The sequence below is a fragment of the Sminthopsis crassicaudata genome, chromosome 1 (genome assembly GCF_048593235.1).
Source record: "Sminthopsis crassicaudata isolate SCR6 chromosome 1, ASM4859323v1, whole genome shotgun sequence".
NCBI lineage: Eukaryota > Metazoa > Chordata > Mammalia > Dasyuromorphia > Dasyuridae > Sminthopsis > Sminthopsis crassicaudata.
The window spans coordinates 420,259,733-420,285,396 of NC_133617.1; the positions used below are offsets into that span (position 1 = coordinate 420,259,733).

Sequence of the window (25,664 nt, forward strand, 5' to 3'; positions counted from 1 at the left end):
TATGAATGCCCTCATTATCATCTTGGTATTATAATAACATCTGGCTATAACACAGACTGTGTGTGTGTGTGTGTGTGTGTGTGTGTGTGTGTGTGAAGGCTTTTCTTTCCATGACCTCGGTGTTGTAGGATTTGCCTCTGATAAAGGAGGATATGTATATAAAATTTCTATAGAAAACATAGTACACTGGAAAGAACATTCAACTAGAGTCAGAAGATCTACTAGTTTATTTGTTGTTTGCTCATTGACAAGACCCTCAATTTCTCTGTAAATTTAGAATGCTAATACCTGTACTATCATAGAGTTGTCATCTGACTCAGATAATGTGATTTATATTATTATAGTTTTTCTGGTATTGTGATGGCATTTCTCACGTAGGCCATATGAATGGAAGGATTCTGTTAAATTATTTGGTGGGTAGAGTCTAGTAGTACACTTGACTCAATAATTCTAAACATCATTCTACTCTTAATGCAAATCATTTTTTGGTGCCTCATGTTGAGCTTGCAAATATCATTTCAGGGAAAATTATGAGAAAGCAGGGATTCTGGAGAGGACATTGGCAAGTTGCAGAAGTTAGTGCTACTGAGAATTTAGTGGCACAGCATGAAAATGAAGTGTTAAGACTTGGGTGGCAATGAAGAAAAGTAGGCAGTGATAATTCCCTATTTTTCTTTTTCCAGACTATGTGATACATGGGGGAGAAACAGGGTTGTATTGAGCCAGTTGGACCCTGTTAGAGATCAAATTTTCAGTGTGACCATTTATACCATATATAAAAAATATGGTATATATAAAATGTGACCATATATAAAAATTAGCAAATGCTACAAATCAGAGCTTGAATTGTAATTTTGTTGATTGTATAGACTTAAGAAAATGATGGAGAAAATATCAACAATATCAACCTTTAATATAAAAATATCAATAATCAATAATGAAGATTAAGCTAAAACATGGATTGGTATTAGTATACATTTTTCACCATTCTCCTGACACCATATAGGTTTCAATAATGGACTCACTTTACTGATCCTTTCTTTCTTGTATAAAACTGGGTGCAGCATGTGATCATGCTCTTAGTATTAATACAGTTTACACATTACTATTGCTGATCTCTACAGCAGCAGTAGTAGAAACCATAGAAACTTGTACTACCCAGGAGGAACTTTGTGGCAGAGCTCTTAAACTGTAAGGGAGCCTGATCCACTTATTGCCGAGAGTTTCAGGGCCAGATTGCCCCAAACTTCTTAGAGAAAAAGGAACTCAGCAAAATTCTGCCTCTCCTAACTCAATTCCACCCCCATCGCTGAAGCTGAGAAGAACTGTTAGAAGTGGGTAGTAAGAGGAGAACTTTAGCCCTTTCCGAAGAGTAAGTACTTGGTCTTACACTTCACTTCTGACCCATATTCACTCTTCTCCCTCAGAGCTGATTGTTTATCCAAACAGAAGCAGCCCCATAGGGTTCACTGCAGATAAATAGGCAGGGAAAGAGACGTCAGGGAAGAGGGAAAGGAATAGAGAATCTCATGAAGCAGTTGAACTTCCAATATTTCCAACTGTTCTGGGAGTTGTCTTAAGAGTAGAATGAAAGAAGAAACATATACAAAGAAGTGGAGGAAAGTAAGGAAGAGGACAATAATGTGTATTAGTTTCTTCCTCAGCCAGAGATAGACTGACTACTTATGTTTATTGACTGTTCAATTTCCCCACTTTCCTAGGGTAACTTTAACTAAGGGAGTTTCTCCCAAAGTATCTTTTTAACACACTTATTTATCTAATTAGTTTCAGTAAATACTTTTTTTTTTCTTTCAGAGATAATGAATGAATGAAAAAATACTTATTAAATGCTTACTATGTGCCAAACATTTTGTGTTAATTGCTAGGGACACAAAAAGAAAATCGAGATAGTTCTTGCTTCCAATCAACAAACACTTTAATTGGGAGAGACAACACATAAAAAAGTGTTTTCAGTTGCAGGGTGGATGGAAAGTCTTAAGGGTGAAGAAGTAGGTCAGATGGCAAAGTCTAGGGATCCCTCAGTTACCCCGTAGGTTGATGGTGGTTCTTGTTCAAAATTTAGAGGCAGGACATAAGATTAACCTGGAGGTAGGAGGCAGTTTCATAGTAGATAACACCTGATGTGCTTTTGTCTCTTGGAAAGGGATAGAGTTAATGACCCCATTTCATTGAAGTATTGTGAACAGTTAAGGAGCAGGGTGGTTTCTGGGGACTGGAGAGGGGTAAGAGGAGATAATAAGCTTTAACTTCAGTAACACAGACTGTAAACATGGGTTTTTATGTGCTTATTGAGTGTTCAAAGGTATGCACAAGGTTTCACTATAAAATAAGGAGACTGATTTTACCTCCAAACAAAAATGAATCTCATTACTTTATTGTCTTACTCTGTAGCTTTGTTATTAGGAATTTGACTTTATAATATGATAATACTAGCCACATATTTGAGCACTTATATGGATCTTAGGTTTTATTTTTGATAGAGAATCACTCAGGCATCTTTTGCCTAGGGACATTTCTCATAGGATCACTTCTGAGTCTGGCATGAACCAAGTCACCACTTTGTCCTTTCATCTGCAGGCCCTTGAGGAATGGAATACCTCTTCCCTTTCTTTACTACTGCTGTCCATTATTTCACACTTTCAGTCTTTTGGATCTGAGAAACAAGATACAGTCTCCCAATTTCTCCCCTATCTTCCTGCCTTGAGCAAACTTTAAGATTTTGCTATATGTAACATATATAACAGATATAGTCTGAATGCTGCATTGATGCATGAATGAATATTAAAAGATCCAAAGGAAGGCCTCCTGTTCATGGGGTAGATGGTCATCTGTGGAGCATTTATGAAAGGATATGGACATGGATAAACATGTTCCAGGAGAGGGAGTTCACAGATATCAAAAAGACTCACTGTGTTCAAGGGATGAGTGAAAAAAAAAAAAAGGGGGGGTGATTAAAAAAAAAGCCCAAGAAAAGTTACAAAGTGATAGGAATTCTAAACAATTTTGTGATACAAGCTATCCTTTCTTCCAACACAACTTCAAGAGTTTGGAAACCCAATTGCTTTGTGGGATTACCTATTCCTTTTCCCTTCCCTACTTGCCTCCCTCCTTTGTCTGGTAATGTGCTCTATGACATTGAACTCCATAGCACTGTCTCTACTTAGATAAATAATCATGTGTGAGATATAATAATAGCAACTAATATCTATAGAATACGTACAATTGGATTGGTACTATGCTAAGCTCTTTACAAGTATCTTAATTTGATCCTCACAACAACCTTGGAAGGTAGGTGCTATAATTAGCTCCATTTTAGAGACGAGGAAATAAAGGCAAATTAATAACTTGCAAGGTCATATAGTAGTGTTTAGTAATGTCTGAGGGTGTATTTGAACTCCTGTTTTCCTAAGTGTGGGTCCAGTACTCCATACACTATACAATATAGCTGGGTGATAGAGAAGGAGAGGAATAAGCATTTACTCTTTGGTGACTGGGAATCCCAGAGCTCCCCTCCTAACAGTAACTCCTAGAAGTCCCATCCAACTTCAAGACTGTCAGAGATGGTAGATCTAAGGTAGAGTCAGAGTTAATCAACTTTATAATGAAGACAAATGGGGTAAGGTCTGATGCTTCTTAGATTTAACTTCATATCTTTAGGGCTCATCAACCACCCATGCCCAATAAATATAATTGTCCTTTATGTCTTTTAATTTGCCAGTGCTCCTGGGTTCCTTCCTTCCTCAAAGAGAACTTCCTTGCCACTGGCAACTCAAACTCAACACTCTGAAACTAATCTCATTTCCCTTAAACATGTCCCCTTCTCCCCCTCTCCAACTTCCTTAGTTTTGTTTATGACAGCAATAAGTGAGCAAGTACTTATTATGGGTCTACTATGTGCCAGGCTTTGTGCTAAGTGCCAGTGATAAAAAGAAAGGCAAACACACAAGTCTGCCTTCAAAGAGCTTACAGATCATCTTATCTATTAGCCTAAAAAACATAAGGGTCAGTTCTTATTTCTAGGTGGAGTAGTAGATAGATCTCTAGGCTTGCAATCAGACCTGAATTAAACCACCTTCAGATATTTATTAGCAGTATGACCCTGGGCAAGTTTTTTTTTTTAAACTGCTATTTGCTTCAGTTTCTCCAATTATAAAATGTAAATGCTATCCTCAGTGTAGCAAATGAGATAATATTGTAAAATAGCATATTACTTGGTACATAGTAAGCACTTAATAAATGCTTATTTCCATTCTTCCTTTTTGTTAAGTTCTATTGGTTCTAGTTCCATACTATCTCTTGCATCCATTTCCTCCTCTTCATTAACCTTCATCCTATATAAATTTATAACCATATCTAGCCTGGGTTTTCATTATATCTCCTCTGCCTTCAGCATCTTCTTTAATTTATCCATTACATGAGAAATAATCTTATTAATATGTCTGACTATTAACAAATATCTTTAGTGGCTCCCTGTAAAATGCTTATAAGACAAATTACAGATCCTTTATTATGTATTTCATTCTCTACTTTTCAGGGACCAACCTCCAACCAGACTTATATCTGTATACCTTAAGATGTATACATCTGAGGGTATTAGAACATCACCACTTTCTTTCCTTTCTCCTTGCTTCATAAACTCTTAATTTCAGCTAGACTGGGTTATGAACAATTCTTTCATCTTGTTCAACCATATTTTGCCTCCATTCATTCATGCAGTTGTCACCCATGTCAGAAATTCACTCCTCTCTACCTTTGAAAAAATTACTGTTCATTTGAAGTCTAGTGTAAGCTCCACCTCTTCAGGCATTTACTGAACTGTCCTTACTCCACATCAAAGGGAATTTTTCTTTTTCCAAGTCTTTCTAGAACACTTTGAACTGTTGGTGCCCTATCTAGTTTTTTTGCTAACATTCTATCTAGTTTTTGGTGCTCTAATAACTTTTTAAACTTTTAAATTTTTTTTTTTTAACTTATTAGTGGACATGTTGTATGCCCTCTGGTGGATTGCAAGATCCAAGAGGGCAAGGACATGTATCCCTAATGTCAACTACAATGACTTTTACATAGTAAGCTCTTAATGTTATATTGAATTGAAGACCATAGCAAAGGTAAAAAACAGCTGTTGATTGTTTTGTCTTCTATATGTCTCTTAAGGAGAATCAAATCTATTTTCCATGAAAACCATTTACAAGTGGATTACAACAGACACTGCCTTTTTAGTTCCCATTTGCTCAGGAATTTTCCAAGGAATTTTCTTCCTTAGGTTTTTGAATCTGTCTATCCTCATCCCTATTTCCTCTGACTGGAATACTACCAAGCATATCTTCATGACCATGCTTGATAGGATCATTTTCAAAGTGCCTCTCACTGTGGAAATGTTGTCTTAGACAATTATCTGACATTAGAGGTGAATGAATCTTTCCTTGCTTCCCAGAGAGACAGACCCAGAGTGTTTAAGTGATTTGCCCATGGGTCTCACAGGTATAAGTGACAAGGAGAATGCAGTTATTACATAATTAGGAACCGACTTCAGAAACTTTGATTTTATCAAGGTTATACACTGAATGAATGAATGAAAAAGAACTGAAAGCCTATAAATCACTGGAAAAGTGCAATCTGCATTGGTAGAAGGCTTTTCCTCAAGGAAAATTCAATGAAATTCTGGAGCCCAGTTAAAACAAATAAAGCTGTTCATTTTTTCCCTACCCTTAATCATTTAGACTTTCCAAGCAGGTGGATTTTCCTGAGAAAGCCACATCCTCCCTACATGGATAGAGTGCTAGGCCCAGTGTCAGGAACACCTGATTTCAAATCTGACTTCTAGACACTGTGTGACCCTGAAAAGTCACTTAACCCTGTTTGCTTTAGTTTCCTCATCTGCATAATGAGCTGAAGAAGGAAATGGAAACTCCTCTAGTATCTCTGCTGAGAGAACCCCAAATGGGGTTATGAAGAATTGGACACAACTCAATAAAAAGAGAGACTTCTGTGGCTGGAAAACACATGTTACAGGGTGTTCATGCTACAGACTTCATGACTTTCCTCCCCTGATCTTGACTCTTTGGGTGCCTAGTTTAAAAGTTTTTTTTAATGATCTTAGGGGAAAGTGAACTTGACCATCTTCAGATGAAATAAAACTTGCATTGGCTGAGCTATTAAGTATTCTGAAGATTTTGAACTTCATTTCAAGGAGTGATGATATGCAGAATATCATGGGGGACATTGTAGGAGATGCCAGAGATGTGCAAATGCCAGGTTTTATTAAACTTTCATAGGAGTCCTTTTAGGAGTCCCTTCTGGAAGGGATCTTTGAAATCATCCAGTCAAGATCTATGGATGAAGAAACTGACAGAACTCACTTGTATCAAGTTACATGAATAGTAAATAGCTGAGTGGGGATTTGAAAGTCCAAATACAGTTCTCACATCTGTAGTATTGGTGAGCAGTTCTGGGAAGGATAATGCCAAAGCAATACAATAACCAACAAACATTAAGTTCCTGTGGCTTAGTCGAACTGAGACCTGTTAAAGATTTTAGCTTAGAAAGGTCAAGGTCTCCCATTTCATCCAGGGCCAACTCCAGTCTATTTGGACCCAGAGGGCTCTGGATGAGAAAGTGAGGCAGGTGACCTTGCACAGCCCTCCCTCACTTAAATTCAACTCACACGTCATGTCATCACCACCTTGATGTCATGATCCTCTTCTAGAATGAAGGACAAACAGTAGCTATGTGACAGGCACTGTACTAAACACTGATGAGGACAAAGTAAAAGTCTTTGCTCTTTAATGGGGAATAAACATTACACACCACACACACACACACACATACACATATACACATACACACACACACATATATATATATAAAGAGTAGGGGTTACTTTAATAAATGAAATCACCCCATTACCAAAAATAAGTGAAACATATTACTGAAACATTCATTAGGTTAAAACATATCTCAGTAGTTGGGGAATCTAGGTCTATAAAGGGCTGGGCTTGGGGTCAGGAAGACCATAATTTAAATCTGGACTCAGGTACTAATAGTGTGACTTAACTTCTGTTTGCCTCAATTTCTTCATTTGTAAAATGAAGATAATAGCATCTACCTTGCAGGATTCAACTCACTTGTGAAGATCAAATGAGATAATTTTCTTGGCAAGGTAATCCGGGTTAAGTAACCCAAAGTCACACAGCCTAGTACATATTAGGTACCTGAGGCTAAATTTGAAGTCAGGTTCTCTTGATTTCAGGGTCAGTGCTCTTTCCACTGTATCATCTAGCTGCCTTCCCCTAAGATAATAATTGCAAAGTACTTAGCATAGTGCCTGGCATGTAATAAACATTATAGAAATATTACCTATTTTCCCTCCCAAGGCAATCAGAGTTAAATGATTTGCCCAGGGTCACACAGTATGTGAGGCTGGATTTAAACTCAGGTGGTCCTAACTCCAGGGCCAGTCCACTGTGCCATTTAGTTGCCCCCAATGTTAGCTATTAATGTTGTGGTGGTGGTTTACTTGATATGAACAATGTGAAGAAAATCCATTCACTTTGGCTGAGGGGATGTAGTAGCCACATTGAGGGGATCATATTTGTAAATATTGAGTAGGAGTTGGGATAGATACCCTAGGATAAATATATACAGAATATCTAAAAACATAGTTTGAAGAATGATGGCACTAATAGCAGCGGAGAGGACTAGAAAAGGTGACATGAAGAAAGGAGCACATGACCAGTGTATTGAAGGAAATTAGGGATTCTGAAAGATGAGGGAATACATACTTGGGGTAGGGGACAGTTGGTACAAAGGTATGGAGATGCGAAATGGAGAAGAGCAAGCAGTCTACTACGACTAGATCATAAGGTATATAGAGGGGAAGTAAAATGTAGGAAGACTGGAAAGGTAAAAAGAGGTTAGTTTGTGAAGAGCTTTAAATTCCAGAGCACTTTATATTTGATCCTAGTGGTAACAGGGAGATATCAGAGATTGAGTATACTAAAGTGGTTGGGATGTCATGGGAATATCTGTATTTTAGGGAGAAATCTCTTTGGCAGCTTTGTAGAGGTGGATTGGAGCTGGGAGAGATATGAAATAGGGACACGACTTCAGAGGTGATTGCAGTAATCCAGGCAAGAAATGAAGAGGGCTTGAACCAGGAACATTTTGGAGCATGTACAGAGGAGAGCAACTAGGATAATAACTAGGACTATAGACTGTTATTGCATGACATCAGGGAGGTAATGCCATGACATACAAGTGAATTGGATTTAAGGGAGGGAGGGCTGGGCAACATCACTTGCTCACTTTCCCCTCCAGAGATTGTCCAGTGGCAAGATATAAATTAGGACGACTGGAGGGATCCTGGATAAAATGGGAGACCTTGGCCTTTTTTAAGTTAAGGTTTTCAGTAGATCTGTTTGAGATTGTACTCATCCAATGATTAAGACTAAATGGCAATTGAGGCAAAGAATCTCTACTTCATCCAAAAAAAAATCTAAAGTAAATGAATTGAATGAATGAATCTGGGAGAGGAAAACCCTCAGGGTTTCTGGCCAAAGAAAATGTAAATAGACTGGAGACTACATATGCCATGTTATAATTGCTGGAAAAAAATGAGGCTGTTTAACTTGAAGAAAAGAAGACGATGAGAGGGGAGATATGCATGATAAGAGTCTCCAAATGTTTGAAGGGCTGTCTAATGGAAGATGAGTTAATGTTGTTTGGCTCTAGTGGGCAAAGCTAAGTATGATGGGTAGAAGTGATAGGGAAGCAGATTCTGGGGGAATTAATATAAAAACAGAGGCTTTCAGTGGAAGCTAAATAAAAACTTGTCAGGGAATTTCAGTCAGGTATGGACTGGACTGGATAAGTCCTGAGGTCCCTGAGAGGTAGCATGGTGTAATAGATGCCATGTTGAAACTTAAAAGAGTCAGGAAGTCAGGAAGTCAAATCCTACTTCTGATACTGAACTTTAAGACCATGGACTATTTATTTAACCTCCATGAGTCTCATTTTCTTATTGGTAAAATTTTACCAATTGGTAAAAATTGGTAAAAAAAAAAAAATAATACCACAATACCTACTTCACAATAATATTATGAAGCTCAAATGAGATAGAGTAAAATACTTTGAAATTCGTGATATGCTATATAAATACTATCATCTTCACTATCATCATCACTATTACAACTCTTAGATTCTAGGGTGTCCCAAGAAAGGGAAAATGTCATCACAGCACATAGCTTTCTTGAATGTCTTCCTGTGAGATAATATATTGGGAAAGGCAGATAGAATTTCTATGTATCCACATCAGGGTAGTGTCCTATGGATTCCAAAGCAATATACCTATATCTTTCCTAGAAGAGGATAGATTTACCTCGGTCTGAATCCTGAATCCACAAACAACCATATCTGCCAGGAGGTTCTGCAATAACATTTGGCCTGATTAATGCCCACTGGCAGCAGTTGCTGTGGCTAGACAAATGCAGCCCTGTTTTAGCTAGCTCCGTTTCTTTCCAAGTCATGGCGCTGATGAGCTCCTTTTCGATTCTGCCATTAATCTAGCCTCTGATTCTGACAAAAGGTTCCTCATTTTCCTACTTTTACAAAATGCACGCATTCAAGCACGGGGGAGGGGGGGAGGAGCGGGGGGGGGGGGGGAACTTGAGCTCTATCTTTCTGGCTCTGGTCTTTCCAGCGTAATTGAATTAAAATGTCTTAGTTTCCTACATCCATAACACACATGTCCATTTGAATCTCCATTTTTTTCTCCTTCCTCCCAGCTTTCACAATGGGGACTACTGGCTCTTTGCCAAGTAAATCTTCCTTTCTTTCCTGTTGGTCCGACCCATCTCCTCTTATCTCTCTTGGAAGGTCAGGCTCACTTGCTCTCTGAATGAAAGACAGTCTGGTGCTTCTGCTCAATTACTAATTGTCAGATCTCCTGGGAGAGAAGATATGGTATATCAAGGGGTATCATGTTTAGGTCTTTTTCCATAGCATTCACCTTAATTGCTTGGCACTGTTTGACTGTCAAATCTCTTAATACCATAGTGATGAAAGACTGACTCGTCTCAGGTTATAGTGAATAGTTTGATCTAGAAATATTCCTGGTTAAATTTGATCCTTGTGAAGACCTCATATAGGCTGCTATTTTAAAGTTTTCCCAAGAGACGATTTCTGGAAAAAGAGGTCTAACATTCCTTCTGTTTGCCCCTGACGTGGGCAGGGGGAGAACTACAGAGAATGGAAGATACTTAGGGTGCACTAATATTTGGGACTTATTAGAAAAGGTTCATATTGAACAATTCCTGGGGGCTTTTCTGCTACTCTGTGTCCAGTCAGAGAAACATAAGAAGATATGGAGCATATTTGTTGCTGTTCAATCATTTTTCAGTTGTCGGACTCTTCATGACTCCGCTTGGGGATTTCTTGGTAAAGATACTGAGATAGTTTTTCTTTCCTTCTCCAACTCATTTTACAGTTTACTGAGGCAAACATTTTTCACCTAACTGGTAAATGTCCAACGCCAGATTCAAAACTTAGGAAGAAGAGTCTTTCTGACTCTAGGCCTGGCACTCTATTCACTGTGCCACTGAGATGCCCATGGGGCATATTACTATCTCCTTATTCAGAGGCTTCCTTTGTGTTCATCTCCCAATTTTCTTGCAGTTAATCTCAGTTTTAACTCAATCACTCTGTAGCTTTGCTTGTCACATTACCTCATTTTCTTCCCTTTTCAAGATTCTCTTCCTCAGAGCCATGATTAACCCTTGACACTCCTTTCATTTTTTCTGTCCCTTTGAAGAGGCTGCACCCCATGCATGGACTCCTTCATCTTCTTGTTTCAGAATACTTCATTTACTTCAAAGATCAGCTCAAATTCCACTGTTTACAAGAAACATTTTATGATCTCCTAGCTGCTAATGCATTCCCATCCCATATTTTGTACACACATGCACACACACATAAACACACACACTCTTGAGGATAGAGATGGTTTCATTTTTAACTGTAATCTGAGTGACCACTGTAAGTGCTTATTATAACATATATAGCTCGTGCTTATTATATACTTGTTGATTGATTCTTGAATTGAGGTTCTAATGCTCAGCCTAGGTATATCTATCTGTCCCTCTATCCTTAGTTCAAAGTTACCCTCCTGGGGTAGTCCTATTTGAACCTTTGGAGCTTCCTCCTGCTTCTCTGTCACTTGAGGTTTTGTATTTCACAAATTATCCTTGGGACTTATCCAGAGCTGGTTCTGGCTACTGTCACTAAGTAGTCCCCATCATCCTTAATATCCTTAGCCTCATTGGATAACTGGGCTTCTAATCTCTCTAACCTTTATCAAATTTCTCCCAAGAGTTTCTCTCTGGAGTTCCCTGGTATTTGGAGGTCTCTGTCTTGGAGCTGCCTTTAAATATGCAGAGAACCAGTTGCTTGCCCCTCTCTACACTAATTCAGCATATTCTGTAGGTCTCCGTGGGCAGTATAATCATCTGTTGCTATCAATCATTCAAACAATAAACAGTCAAGTTTTTTTGGATGCCAGACACTTTACTGAAGGCTAGGAATACAAATGCAAAAGCAAGGTAGTATCAGTTCAGACCTGAGAGAAGCAACATGTATATGTATATATAGAGATACACTTAGACATATATATATATATATACATATATATATATACATACATACACTTATACAAATAAATAAATAGTTTACAAAGTCTTTTTAATAATTAGCATCTGAGAGAATCAAAAAAGTTTCTTTATAGTATTTTGGCTTTCATTTTTGAAGGAAGATAGAGATTCTAACAGGCAAAGAGAAGAAGGGAGTACATGTTGGGCATGGGAAAACTCTTATGTACTCATAGAGTTGGGAAATGAGCTATTCTATATGAGTTTAGCACGTGGGTCAATTTGGAGGCTGGGAGAGAAGTAAGTGTCAAAAGAGAAATAGTGTATGTTAAACCTGGAAAGGTAGGTTGAAACCAGAATGTGAATGGCCTTAAATGACTTTGTATTTTTCTATTTTCTCCTAGTGCCAATAGGGAGCCACTTGAGCTTTTTGAACAGGCGAATGACAAGGTCAGATCTGTGTTTTGAACTATCACTTTGGCAAGTATGTAGAGAATAGATAGGAATAAGAAGAGAGCCTTGAGGCAGGGAGACTTTTTTTTTATTTGATAGTTTTTTTTCCAATTACATGTAAAGACAATTTTCAGTATTCATCTTTGTAAGATTTTGAACGCCAAAATTTTCTTCCTCCCTCTCCTTTTCTCCTCTTTCCCCCTCAAAACAAGCAATCTGATGTAGGTTATACATGTTCAATTGTGTCATGCCACATTAGTCATATTGTGAAAGAAGACTCAACAAAAGGGAAAAATCATAAGAAAAAAAAGAAAAAAGTGAAAAAAAATGCTTTGCTCTACATTCAGGCTCCATAGTTTTTTCTCTGGCTATGGTGATAGTTTCCAGGGAGACAAGTTAATTAGAAGGCTATTGTGATAGTCAAGCTATATAGATAGATAATTACTATAGTCGTGCAAAAAAGGGGTGGATTTGAGAGATGGAGGCAAAACTGGTAAGACTTGGCAACTGGTTGGATATAGTGAGGAAAAGTGAAGTGTCACCTGAAGTCACTATGGTCTTCTGGAGTTCTGGGGGCTTCGAGATCAGATCTGCCTCCTCCTGTCCTGTTATCACCACTTATTGCATCTGGCCAGGGGTCTTCTCTCCTCTGATTTCTAGCAAACTGGACTCCTAACTCCTCTGATCCCTCCTCTTCCTGAACAATCTCACAGGTCTTTTGAGGTTTTCTCAGGGTTTTTATTACTCATAACCACAGGGAGTTGGACAGGAGGTAAAAATAACAGACATGAGAAAAGTTACAAAGTTACAAGATCTTAAAAGCTGTTGTTTATAGAGCCCTTGCAAAGTACTTTAAATACATTTTCTCCTTTGATTGTCACAACAACCCTATGAGGTAAGTACTATATGTAGTGTCTCTATCTTATCAGTGAGGAAATTAAGACTCTTGGAGGTTGTTAAATGAGATTGCAAGGTCATAGAGCTAGCAAGTGTCCAAGTTGGGTGGGATTTAGGTACCTCCTGATTTCAAGTCTGGTACTCTTGTCTCAATGCCATTTGGGATTCTTAGAATATAAGCCATGCCTGTTTTTTACTAGAATGTTAGAAATGATTTCCAGAGCTAGGAACGATTTTTAAAATTATTATTATAGCTTTTTATTTACAAAACATATGCATGGGTAATTTTTTCGACATTGACCCTTGCCAAATCTTCTGTTCCAACTTTCCCCCTCCTCCCCACTCCTGCCCTTAGATAGCAGATAGTCCAATACATGTTAAATATGTTAATGTATATGTTAAATCCAATATATGTATACATATTTATACAGTTATCTTGCAGCACAAGAAAAATCGGATCTAGAAAGAAAGGAAAAAAACCTGAGAAGGAAACCAAAAATGCAAGCAAACATTAATAGAAAGAGTGGAAATGCTATGTTGTGATCCACATTCATTAGGAATGATTTTTTAGCACCTTCCAGAGCCATAAGTAGGCCTAGTAAGATAGCAGGAATCCTAGGATGCCACAGTTTAGAGGGAGAACTTCTGCAGTATTGTTAAAATGGAGTTTAGTAGCTGGTTAATAAGAGTAATTAGTTTAAAAAGGAAACTACTGAGATTCTTGGATCATTGAGTATTTACATCCTTTGAAGTCCTTTCAGTAGTGGTGATTTTGTGGTATTCCGGGACTTCTGCCTCCTCTTATTGCCCAATGCATTTTTAAAGTTTTAAAATAGGTAGTTACTAGCTATTTGGGTTCTCCCTTAACTCACTCATCTCTTACTTCTTGTTTTAAGAGTTAATCTCCTAGGAATAAGAAGGAATCTCCCTCCTTATTCCTAGACCTAAATCTCTTGTATCCTTTCTCTTGGGTTACTCATCCATCATCTTGCTGTAGGTCCCTAGGAAAACTCACAATCACTTGTAGTGAATGAGATTCCTATATGTCTCAGAAGAAATTCCATACTTTTTGTGTCTATCTCAGCATGGTTTAACTTCATATAGAACAATTTTCTTAGGTATTTCCTACTTTCTTAGATTTGGACTCAGAGGAGATATAATTGTTTTCAGGCACATGAAAGGATGTATTATGGAAGGAGGAATAGTCTTGTTCAGTTGCACTTCAGAATCTAGAACTAAAAGGAATGGGTGTAAGTTGCAAAGAAACAAATTTAGATGTGATACAAATAGAAGCTTCTTTATAGTAAGGTCTATTTATATGTAGACTGCTTCAGAAGGCATGGGTTCCTATCTCATGGGAGGTCTTCAGGCAGAAACTTGGTATGTTTTAGAAGGAATTCTTTCTGGGTGCAGATTGAACTATATGACCACCAAAGCCCCTGCTAATTCTGAAATTCTGTGATTCTTTTTTCTGTCTAAGCACCCTATTATGGGGAGGTCATTGTAGAAAATTTATAGGATAACAATGGAAGATTTCTGGGTCATTTATAGGATGTTAGGTAAGAAAGCAAAAGATATTAAACAACTATTAATCATCGTGGTAATCATTATGGGGTAGCTAGGTCGTGTAGTGGATAGAAGCCTGGACACTGGGAATCAGATAGACCTGGACACTGGGAATCAGATAGACCTGAATCCCAATTTAACCTCAGATGCTTACTAGTTGTATAACCCTGTGACACTTAACCTATCTCTGCTTCTGTTTCCCCCTCTGTAAAATGGAGATAATAGTAGCATTTACCTTCCAAGGTATCCCTCATCCCAAATGAGACCATAATTTTGTAAAGTGCTTTGCACAGTGCCTGGCATATATATACATCTTAGCTATTATTATTTTTATTATAATTGTTATTATTATTATAGCAATTTCTCTCTTACTCTTTCTTCCCCTTCCCTTTTGCTTTCTACCTTATTTTTCCTCTCTCTCTCTGATTTTCCTTCCTTTCATCTTCTCTCCCTCTTCCTTTCGCTTCTTCTTTTCTCTTCCTCCCCTCTTCTCTTTCTCCCTCTCCCTCTTTCCCTCTTCTCTCCTTTCTCCTGTTCTTTTTCCTCCCTCCACTCCTCCCCCTCCCATCTTGCCTTTCTCTTGCTCTTTTTCCTTTCCTCCTTCCCTCTTTCCCACCCTTCTCCCTCCCCCTGTCCCCAGGTGACCTTTTAGGATTATTGTTAGAGGTAGAAGGAGGATACAGCTTCTGCTAGCATATGACTGGGGTGGAGTAAAGGTCTATTTTGGTTACTGTGTAGGGATTTGGGAAATAACTGTTATAGCACCTTCTAGTCCTTGACCTTATCTTTTTGTTCTCATTAAGGGGCTCATTGTGGTTATTTTTGAGATATTGGGGTAACTATGGAGGATTTAGGGCTTATAACCTAGTTACAGAGAACTGATTTAGGTCATCGTAGTGGATTCAGGGGATCTTTATGTAGAGACTTTTGAGAGCCAGAGTTTTCTTCAACTTTCATTTCTCTCTGTCTCTAGGAGGGTCTATTGGAAATCGCCATAATGGGCTTGGTTATTATCATTTGAGATGTTACACATTTTCTCTCTCTCTCTCTCTCTCTCTCTCTCTCTCTCTCTCTCTCTCTCTCTCTCTCTCTCTCTCTCTCTCTCTCTCTCTCTCTCTCTCTCTCTCTCTCTCTCTCCACCCCCTCCACCCACTCTCTCTGTCTTTCTTGGTCTCTCTGTCTCTGTCTCTTCCTCTTTGACTCTGTCTCTCTGTATCTGTATCTTTCTTGTCTTTTTCTGTCTCTGTGCCTATCTGTCTTTCTGTGTTTCTTTTTTTCTCTGTCTTTGTCTGTATGTGTCTGTCCCTTTGTCTCTCTGTCTGTTTCTGTCTCTCTCTGTGCCTGTTTATCTGAATGTCTCTGTCTCTCTATCTCTCCCTCTCTCACCTCCTCTTTCCCTCCCTTTCTCCTTCTCTCTTTGTCTTTCTCTCCCTCTCTCCCTACTCCTTAATCTCCCCCAGGGGGCCTCTTCCTGACTGATTACTCCACCTGCTCACCCCGAAAGCTGAGTCCTTTCCGATCCTTTGCCAGCACTGAGCTCTTCCACTTCCATGTCCCTGAGGACACGGTCCTGGCTGTCTGGAATCTCATCATCTTCAAGGAACAGGGGGGCACCTTTGGGGACCATTGCCCAGACCAAAGTGTGACTGTGTGAGTAAACCTGGTCTTCAACTTTTGACCTTTAACCATTCCCTGATAGTGTGACCTCCCATTCTTGCCTCCTAGTCCCTGTTAATATTATTATAACAACTAATATTTATGCTCTTAAAAGTACTTACATTCATTATCTCATTTGATCATCACAACTCATAAGGTATATGGCATGAATTTAATATTTTCTTTATATGTAGTAAGAGACTAACACTTAGGAAAGTAAGATATCTTCCTCAAGCTCTTACAGCAAAATAAATGGTAAAGCCAGGATATGAATCTAGGTCCTCTTGAATCTTGGCTTTTCCTAATGCACTCACACTCCTCTGGAGGCAACATTCCTTTAAGTTTAAGATCTGAGTAGATTGTCCTTATTAGGATTGGGTATATACAGAAGAGGGAAGAACTATGTTAAAAACAAAACAAAACAAAAAAAACAAACAAACAAACAAAAAAAAACAAACAACAACCACCAAAAAACCTATGCTTCTTGGTGAGACACTATCCATACAACTTACTCTCCTTAAAAATTTCCTTCTATCTGTTCCAAATGAAGGTGGAATGTGAGGCAGAGTTGGTACCTTTTCATACTTTTTAGAGCTCTCTACCTCTTCAAACATGTCTTTTTGCTCTGTGTCTTAGAGTGCATTGAAATCAAAACCTTTACTTGCTTGTTACTAGTACCTCTATCTTATTTGATCGTGAGCCAGGCTGTTGACCATATCTTTGTTTTCTTCCCATCATCTGTTCATTTTGCTTGCTTTGGCAAGAAAATTGGCCCTGTTTTCATCCCAGATTTGCCCTGCCCCCACTATCTTGGCTGAATATCTCCTGGCTTCAGCCTCCAATTACATCTCAGCCAGAAAAATTATCTGCCTTTGTCCTACAAATACCAACAGTTGCTTGCACCTGCACCCTGCCATAATCTCTTAGCTGTATTGCTGTGTATCAAGTCATTACCATTTGCTTGCTGACCTTGTATGCTGAGCCTCTGCAGGTGATTATTCCTAAGGAGTAGGTTCAGCCAAATGAGCTCATTGTGTGTGTGTGTGTGTGTGTGTGTGTGTGTGTGTGTGTGTGTATATCTATATAATTACATCTATCTAGATATACATATATGTACACACATATGCATATATGTGTGTCTGTCTATTTTTCTATCTGTCTGCCTGCCTATCTATCTATCTATATTTACCAATCACTTAGAGCCAAGGAATGAATAAGGTTATCATTCAGGTGCTAGAAGGGAAGGAAATAGATTTCAGGAATAGCACTTCCAGCCAACTGAGGAGAACAAGGTTAGCTCTAGGTCCCACATGTGTTAGAATTCAATTCCTCTTATACCTGTAATTTAGTGCTACATCAGTCAAGTTGGAGTGGAGAAGTGGTACTTTAGAAATTCTAGGAAGCTTCTTGATCCTAGTTTTCTTATCTGGATCTCATTCATTTTTCTAGAGATCACATGAAGGTTTGATATTCTGACTGGATGGTTCAGCCTCTGGACTTTTTCCCATGTGCTTGAGAACAGTCAGTATAATATAATAGAAGGAATTCTATCTATAAATCTACAAATGAGGGGTTTAGACAAGATGATCTCTGAGATCCTTCTAGCTCTTAATCTATAAGTTTCCTACACAGTTCTTTTGAGGACATTATTACCAAGTTGCATCTGGTATTTGAAGATCTAGAAATGGAAGGAGACTGAGAGTTGATAGGATGATTGTTTTAGAACTGAAAGAGACTTTATAGACCATCTAGTCTAATCCCCAAATTTTATGGATGAGAAAACTGAGATTTTAAGAGGTTGTATAATTTGCCTAGTTATTAAATTTTGCCAGAAGTAGGATTTGATGACTTCAAGTTGAACCATTTGTGCACTATGCCATTAATTTTTTTAGGTTATACATGTATATTCATTTTTTAAAAAAACATATTTCCATATGAGTTATTTTGGGAGAGAAAAATTAGAACAAAAGGAAAAAATGAGAAAAAAATAGAAGAAAAAAATGGTGGAAACAGTATGCTTTGATCTGCATTTAGTCTCTATAGTTCTTTCTCTGGATATGGATAGCATTTTTTAATCCAAAGTTTATTAGAATTATTTTGGATCACTGAATTACTGAAAAGAGCTAAGTCTTTCATGGTTGATCATTCATATTAGGATTTAATCATAGGTTATATAAGTTTTTTCAGCTCAGGACTTGGACTGGAATAATGAGAACCAGTTCCAGGAAAGCACTTATGAGTCAATCTAGGATGAATATGCTTGAGGGGGAAGTGGCCATAATTCTGCCTCTCTTGATCCACTAGAGCTTCTGAATCAAGGTCTGGCTGGGTTTTCAACTTGGAACCCTCCACTGAAAGACAACATCTTGATCAGCTCTGCTTAAGATTCCTAAGCAAATGCAAAAGATGGAGAATTCTATTCCCGTCTTTCGCCAGGTGAAAAAGATAAGTGGTTTTATAATGTTAAATTTTGTGTCTCTCTTGTGAGTGAATGGATTGAATGCCCAATCATCATCAAAGGAAAAAAAAATCCATTTTGTGCTGTGAAATATTAGTCAGCCTTCCCTAGAATTCCCTCTACCTAAATAGAACATGGATTTCTGTTTCTTTCTTTTATCCCATATTCTCTTGTTCCTTGAGGCTCTTGAGGAACTCTGTTGACCAAGACCTCATGAAATGTGTGAGCATTCCATTACTGAGACCAATTTTACTGCCCCTTTAGGGTTGTCCTCTTGATTTCTGACCCAGTGATTTGAAAACTAGGCTCTGTGCTTGAATACTGATAAACACTGAAAGGGCAAATTACCTTGTGTATGACCTAAGCTATCCTTTCTGGTAGATTTGTTCACTAAAAACAATATGACTTGGCCATGACTTGGCATATGTAAACTAATTTTCACTTCTGGGTATTGTTATCAGTGTTGTTTAATATACACTAGGATTGGAAACAGCTCACATGGTCTAGGCATTTAGTATGGTAAAATGGAAAAAATGGTATGCTTGGAGCCAAGAGAAAATCCCACTTCTGACATTTTGTAGCTATATGACTTTAGAAAAATCTTTTTTTCTCCTTCTCTGAGCCTGAGCTGCCTGGCATATAATATCTGCTTAGCTACATCACAAGATTGTCATGAAGGTTAAATGAGATAATATATAAGAAACATTCCATAAATCTTTAAGTATTATATACATGTCAGATAGTATTAGTAACCTACTATGAATTTGAGGACATGCTAAGTCTCTCTGAAATGGAGTCATCTTTGCCTTTTGCCACCGAACCAAATCCTAGTAGGAAAAATGTATTTCATTCGAAACAGACCAGTCTGGGAATGAATTAAGATTAATCCTCATTGAGTTTGGATTCATCTCTTCATTTACTTCCTGTACCAGAACCACAGGTCTTCTTGAAAAAGAAGAATGACTCTAATGATGTTGGGGTTCTCAACCAGATCTTGCTTGGTATTCTTTTTGTTATTTCCATACATTTTAGACAAGGTCTGAGATGCCATAACTTGTGGTGGGGGAGGAAGAAGCTTGCAATTTAATCTAATGGAGGGAAAATCTGAAGAACAGATTCCATATTCCGAGGATATATGGAGAACACTGTAATGTCATTACTGTAATGTCAGAACACTGAGAATATGAGAACATTGTAATGTCATTCAGATTATGTAATGCACCAATGGTCTCCCAGTGATTTATAAAGTACATCTTCCAAGACCTGCTGGACATCTGCTTGGATGACATTCTCATTTAGATCTGAAATGGCGTCACCCTCTTAGCTAAGACTATCCCATTCCTCCTTTCTAGGCTTTGACCTGTGGCAATCTGACTAATTGAATGATGTAATTCAACCCTGTAATTACCATCCATCTCCATCTATACTTCAGCCTTAGTCTTCAGGCCATATTACTGAGTGGTAATCACTGGCACATCCCAGCATTTCCTGTCCCACCTTCCCCATCAAACAACTCCCTAGACTAATTTGACTCATTCTGTACACTCTGTCATCCTTAGAATACCCAGGTATTAGGTGGAGTTGATGGGGGTTGAAGTCCCTTTAAGCTAGGATCTTTTGATTCACAAATCCTGGTTAAAAAAGCACTCTTTTGAATTCCAATGATATCCGGGCTTTCCCCATCCCCTCCCAGATCTAAGCTAACTTGAGTTTTCCCAACCCCCATAAACAGTTTTATCTAAAAACTCATTGAATTCTATTCAATGCTGATCCTGGCTGAAAATCCACTGGGAGCCTGGGACTCCACCCACCTTCAAAAACACCAAGAGCCCCCATTATAAAAGGGGCAACCTTGGAGTCCATGAGTTTTGCAGAAGTCCTAAGCATGGCATCCTTATGCCAGTCATGTCAAGGGTTTCTGCCCACCGGACCTATTCTGGTGCCCTTTTATCTCTACCCTCAACTTTACTAACTAAACTTTCCTTCCAAATCTCTACAATAAACCTTTTTATCAATCTAGGTTTTCGGGCCTGTAAATTTCTTTATAAGGGGACTCTGCGCTGTCATGGGACTATCCTTGCCCCAACCCAAAAGGGGTTCCCCCTTTCCTAAATCTCATCAGGGTTACTTCTGAAGTTTCTGGTGTGTTAATACATCTACTTGTATATCTGCTTTGGCTGTGCTGGGGTCTTTTCCCCCTCATTCTTCCTTAATCTAGTGCATACACATGGAGAGCTTGGTATCTGTAAAGACTTTTAGTGAAAGTTATTAGGAATTCCCAGAGTTAAAAGGTGGTTTAATGGTGGGATTAAAAAAAAAAAAAAAAAGTTGGAGTCAGGAGGAAATCCCACTTTGCTGTGAGATACATATTAGCTGTATGCCTTAGAGAAATAAGTTTTATCTCTTTGAGTGTGAGCTTCCTTATAGTTATATGTAAAAGAAGGATGATAATATCTGCTTACCTAAGAGACCATCTAACTCAACTCTTTTTAGATGTGCATGGGAAAAGTCCTCATTAAGCAGCTTTATTTTTTAATAGTATTTATTTTTCCAAATACCTTCAAAAGTAGTTTTCAGCATTCACCTTTGCAAAACCCTGTGTTCCAAGTTTTTCTCTCTCTCCCTCTCTCCAAGACAGCAAGCAATCTAGTATAGATTAAGCATGTGCAATTCTTCTAAACATATTTCCATAATTGTAATACTGGACAAGAAAAATCAGATCAAAAGTGGGGGAAAAAACACAAGAAAGCAAAAAAAAACCAAGCAAACAACAATAAAAACAACTTTGCTTTGATCCACATTCAGTGATTATAGTTCTCTCGATGCAGATGGCAGCTCAACTCTTATCTGAGAAATATATGATATCCCAACAAATGTTCATCTTGCTTTCATTTTGAGTCTTTTGGTAATGGGGAATCCAGCCCTCCCAAGGCAACCTATTCTACTTTTGGACAACTTTTAAAGATTGGAAAATTTTTCCTTATATTATCGTTCTATAAAAAAAAATGAACAAACTGATTTTAGAAAGACCTGGAAAGAGTTACACAAACTGATGCTGAGTGAAATAAGCAGAACCAGGAATACATTGTATGCAAGAATGTTCCATGGTCAACTATGAAAGATTTGGCTCTTCTTAGTGGTTCAGTGATCCAAAGCAATCTCAATAGATTTTGGACAGAATATGCCATCCACATCCAGAAAAAGAACTATGAAGATTGAATGTAAATCAACATATGATATGTTCAATTCTTTTTTCTGTTTTTGTTTTTCTCTTCACCTTTTTTATTGTTTGCTTGCTTTTTTTCTTTCTCATTTCTTCCTTTTTGATCAGATTTTTCTTGTGCAGCAGGATAAATGTGGAAATATATTTTGAAGAATTGCATGTGGTTTTTCCCTTTTCTTCTGATTTTCTCTTCCAACATTATTTATAAAGCAATGTATATTAAAAAATAAATAAACTTTAAAATTCTTTCTTTAAACTTAATTAAATTAAATCTAGAGTTGCCCCCTGTATAAGTCTTCCTGATTGTCAAGCTCCTGTCTTCCAGAGCTGGTATAATGAGGGCCATAGTGAAGCAGGAGGGAACTGTTTCCTTTACTATAAGTTGTGGTCCCTTTAAGAAATTGTATTTCCTTTTGATCTGTGATCCCTTTCAGAGTCTCAGCTCTTCCTGGGGAAGGCAAATCCTGCACCCCATAAATTATTTTTCCAGGATGCCAGGACCTTTGATTCAATTAGAAATCCTGGTCAAAAAGCATCCCTTTGAAGTGTTGTTAATTCCAATTGGAGATCCGGGGTGAAAATTGATAAGAATCTAAGCCCAAGAACCTTGGCTCCTGAAGCCCCTACCTGGTCTGATCAGCTTGGGCTGTCCCAGCCCCCACCAAGATACCCAATACAACAGGTTCCCTCAACTAAAGTCTTTGCAGATGGGCCTAAGTAGCTTGAGATCTCTGTCACTCTCACCTCCAGGATCCTTCTGCCCACTGAGAAAGCATTCTCAGTGCCAAAACTCCATTTTCCATAGATCTGCCAGTATAGAAGTCGGTCTCTTGGTATACTGATTTCTAACAATAAACTTTCATTTTGCAACTAATAATTCGGGAATGAGTGAATTCTTTCACTGCTAAACTTGCAGCCGATTTAAAGGGGATTCTTAACAATTCTAATTGCCACTAACCTCTTGAGCACCAGGAACTGAGACCACTCAAACATGTCAATAGGATTGAAAATTTAGAACTGGAAGGGATTTGGGAGCTCATCTAGTCAGACCCCCCCCCCCCCTCCTTCCCTTAAAACAAATAAACAAACAAACAAAACTATGGATAAAACTATTGAGGCCCAGAAAACTTAAACTACTGGCCCAGGGGCAGGTGGGTAAGAATTCACAGAATTAGGATTTGAACTTGGGTTCTCTGCCTCTAAATTTGGTGCTCTTTCTACTGACCCTACCTACATTTAGGTACAACTAATTATGAAGGGGTGGCATACAATGAGCCTCACTCTGTAGTAATTGAAGTGAGGGAAACTCCTCCTGACCAATCCCAAAGCAATTCCAAATATTTTAAAAGGTGATTTTGTCAAGAAAGTAAGGCCATCTAATGTACAAAGAGTTACCTATGAGTCACTTGTATTCCCTCCATGGGGGGATAAAGATCCCTTGGATGACCTTGTACTACTCTAAGCCTCAAAGGCAGAAGTCTAGCCAAGGAAAAGCTTTACTGAGTATTTGTTTCTGAATTGGTCTGGAAGCCAAACAAAGAGACTCTCCTTCTAGCCTGAGATAGATTTGGGTTGGCAGCACATCCAGATCAAGTGGGGCCCTCAGTCCCTCCAAGAACATACTTCCTAGTCTTAAAAACCATTCCCTCTCTGCCTGGGTTACTATCCTTCTGATTAGCAGCTGCTCTTGGTTTCTGTGGGTTCTGCCCCAGTCTCTCTCCATGGCTCCAAAGAGTCTTGTCCTGAGCTACAAGATATCCTCCACTGACCTTGCAGATATCTCCTTTGTCCTAGTCCATCCATTCATCTGTTCATTGGAAGACTTAACTCTTTTCTTCCCTGAACTCCTGTAAGCTGCTGCCCACTTCTCCTTCTGTTCTGATTAGTGAGGGCCTCAATTACCTGTGTATCTGGGTCCAGGCTTCAGCTATCTCTCCTCATCAAATGGCCTTCATTCTCCTTCACCCTCTTCCCCAATGCTTTTTGTTCTTGAACCATAGTCAGACCAGTTCTTTCAATGCTCCTCAAAAGGATATGTCAGTTTAGTCTTATTCTATTTATTATCCTTGTGATTTAGGCCTAAGAAATGGATGTGTGATTCCATCAAAGGAACTTCCTCTACCAATGCAGCTAGTACCATCTCTTCAGCTCTCTTAGAGAGTTGCCTATGATTCCAATAGACTTGTGATGGAAAGACTTATCTGCAGTCAGAAAGAGGACTATGGGAACTGAATATGGATCACAACATAGTATTTTCACCTTTTTTTTGTGGTTTGCCTGTTTTTTTGTGTTTTTTTTTCTCATTTTTTCCCCATTTTGATCTGATTTTTCTTGTGCAGCACTGATGAGGTAACATGGAACCAAATGGTGAGGTATATACCTCAATAGAATTAATTGTGGTCTAATGGCAGGACTGGGGTACAGGGAGTCACATGGAGCTCCCCTGCAATCCCTTAGGATTCAGCGCAAGGATACAAAGTTAAATCAGGTCTAGTGGTGGTGAGAGTCCCCTGTAAATGAATTTACAGGCCCGAAAACCTAGATGGGTAAAAAGATGTTATTGCAAGGTTTGGAAGCAAGGTTAAAGTCTAGTTAGTAAAAGGCATTAGATAGAGGAAGACACCAAAAGCGGCAGGACAGAGAGTCTCTGATGCAAAGCATCTTTGCTGGCATCTTTCAACTCTCTGCCAAGGGATGATTCCACCTTGGCTGTTTTATCTGCTTGAAGGGGCATATGGGTGGAGCCCAGGTTGATTCCTCAAAGGCCAGAACCCACCAGGTAGGGGTTGGGCTGCCTGAGCAGATCATTAGGTGGGGCTGAAAACCCAAGCCAGCTCAAATCCGGTGGGGGCTGGGTACAAGCCCAAACTGGCTTGACCAGATCTTGAAAATCAAAGATCAGTCCCAAAGGCAGTTGGAGATCAGATAAGGAATCTTAAAGGGGCTATCGCCCTCATCAGCACCCTAGATGTAGAAATACATTTTGAAGAATTGCACATGTTTAAGCTATATTGGATTACTTGTTCTCTAGGGGAGTGGGGAAAGGAGAAAGAAAAAATTGGGACGCAAGGTTTTGCAATGGTGAATACTGAAAACTATCTTTGCATGTATTTTGAAAATAAAAAAAGCTATTATTAAAAAGAGAGAAAGTTGCCTAGAACACTGAGAGTTTAAGTCACTTGCCTAGGATCACAGAAACAGTTCATGTAAGAGATGGAACTTAAACCCTGAGGTTAACTTTTTATCCATTTTCTGCTCAATAAGTTTCCAAACCAAAATATTTCTTTTGTATCACTCCCTTCCATATGATTTCTCTATCAGAAGAAGGCTCAAGAATAGATATTTTTGTATTTGTATCTTTAGGGCTTGGCATAGTGTTTGGCGAATAATGAATGCTTAATAAATAGTTTTTTTATTCATTTGTTTATTCAACAAGCATTTATTAAATACTTGACATGTATATGAAGAAAAAAATGAAACAGTTCCTGCTTTTAAGGAGCCCACATTCTATTGGGGAAGGTCATTCTGGCTCTGAGTCTCTGGGAATCTTACTCTTGTCTGGGCTCCTTTCTCACTGTCTTTTTGATTTTCTGAGACATGTTCACCAGTTGGTTGTTAGAGCTGGTGAAACTTGGCTTTACTTCATCTTCTAAGCTCATCTGCCTCCTCTGACACTTTTGTGATATAGCACAAAGCACTTAAACTCTTTTCTTTAGTTTCTTTACAATAAGGGGTTTGCACTCTATGATTT

General features: G+C 38.5%; 1 protein-coding gene across 3 annotated transcripts in view; it reads left to right on the forward strand.

Moving 5' to 3' along the window:
- TMEM8B (transmembrane protein 8B) overlaps window positions 1-25,664 on the forward strand; it is a 75,899-nt gene that overhangs the window by 10,470 nt on the left and 39,765 nt on the right. Inside the window, exon 2 of one of the 3 annotated variants that reach the window (XM_074280350.1) lies at window positions 16,037-16,226. The exons of 1 other annotated variant lie outside the window; for it this stretch is intronic. In XM_074280350.1, coding sequence (XP_074136451.1) covers window positions 16,037-16,226 — 190 coding nt within the window. Of the gene's footprint in view, window positions 1-9,689; window positions 16,227-25,664 lie in introns of those variants that run through there. One more of the 3 variants, XM_074280351.1, reaches the window with a different exon arrangement.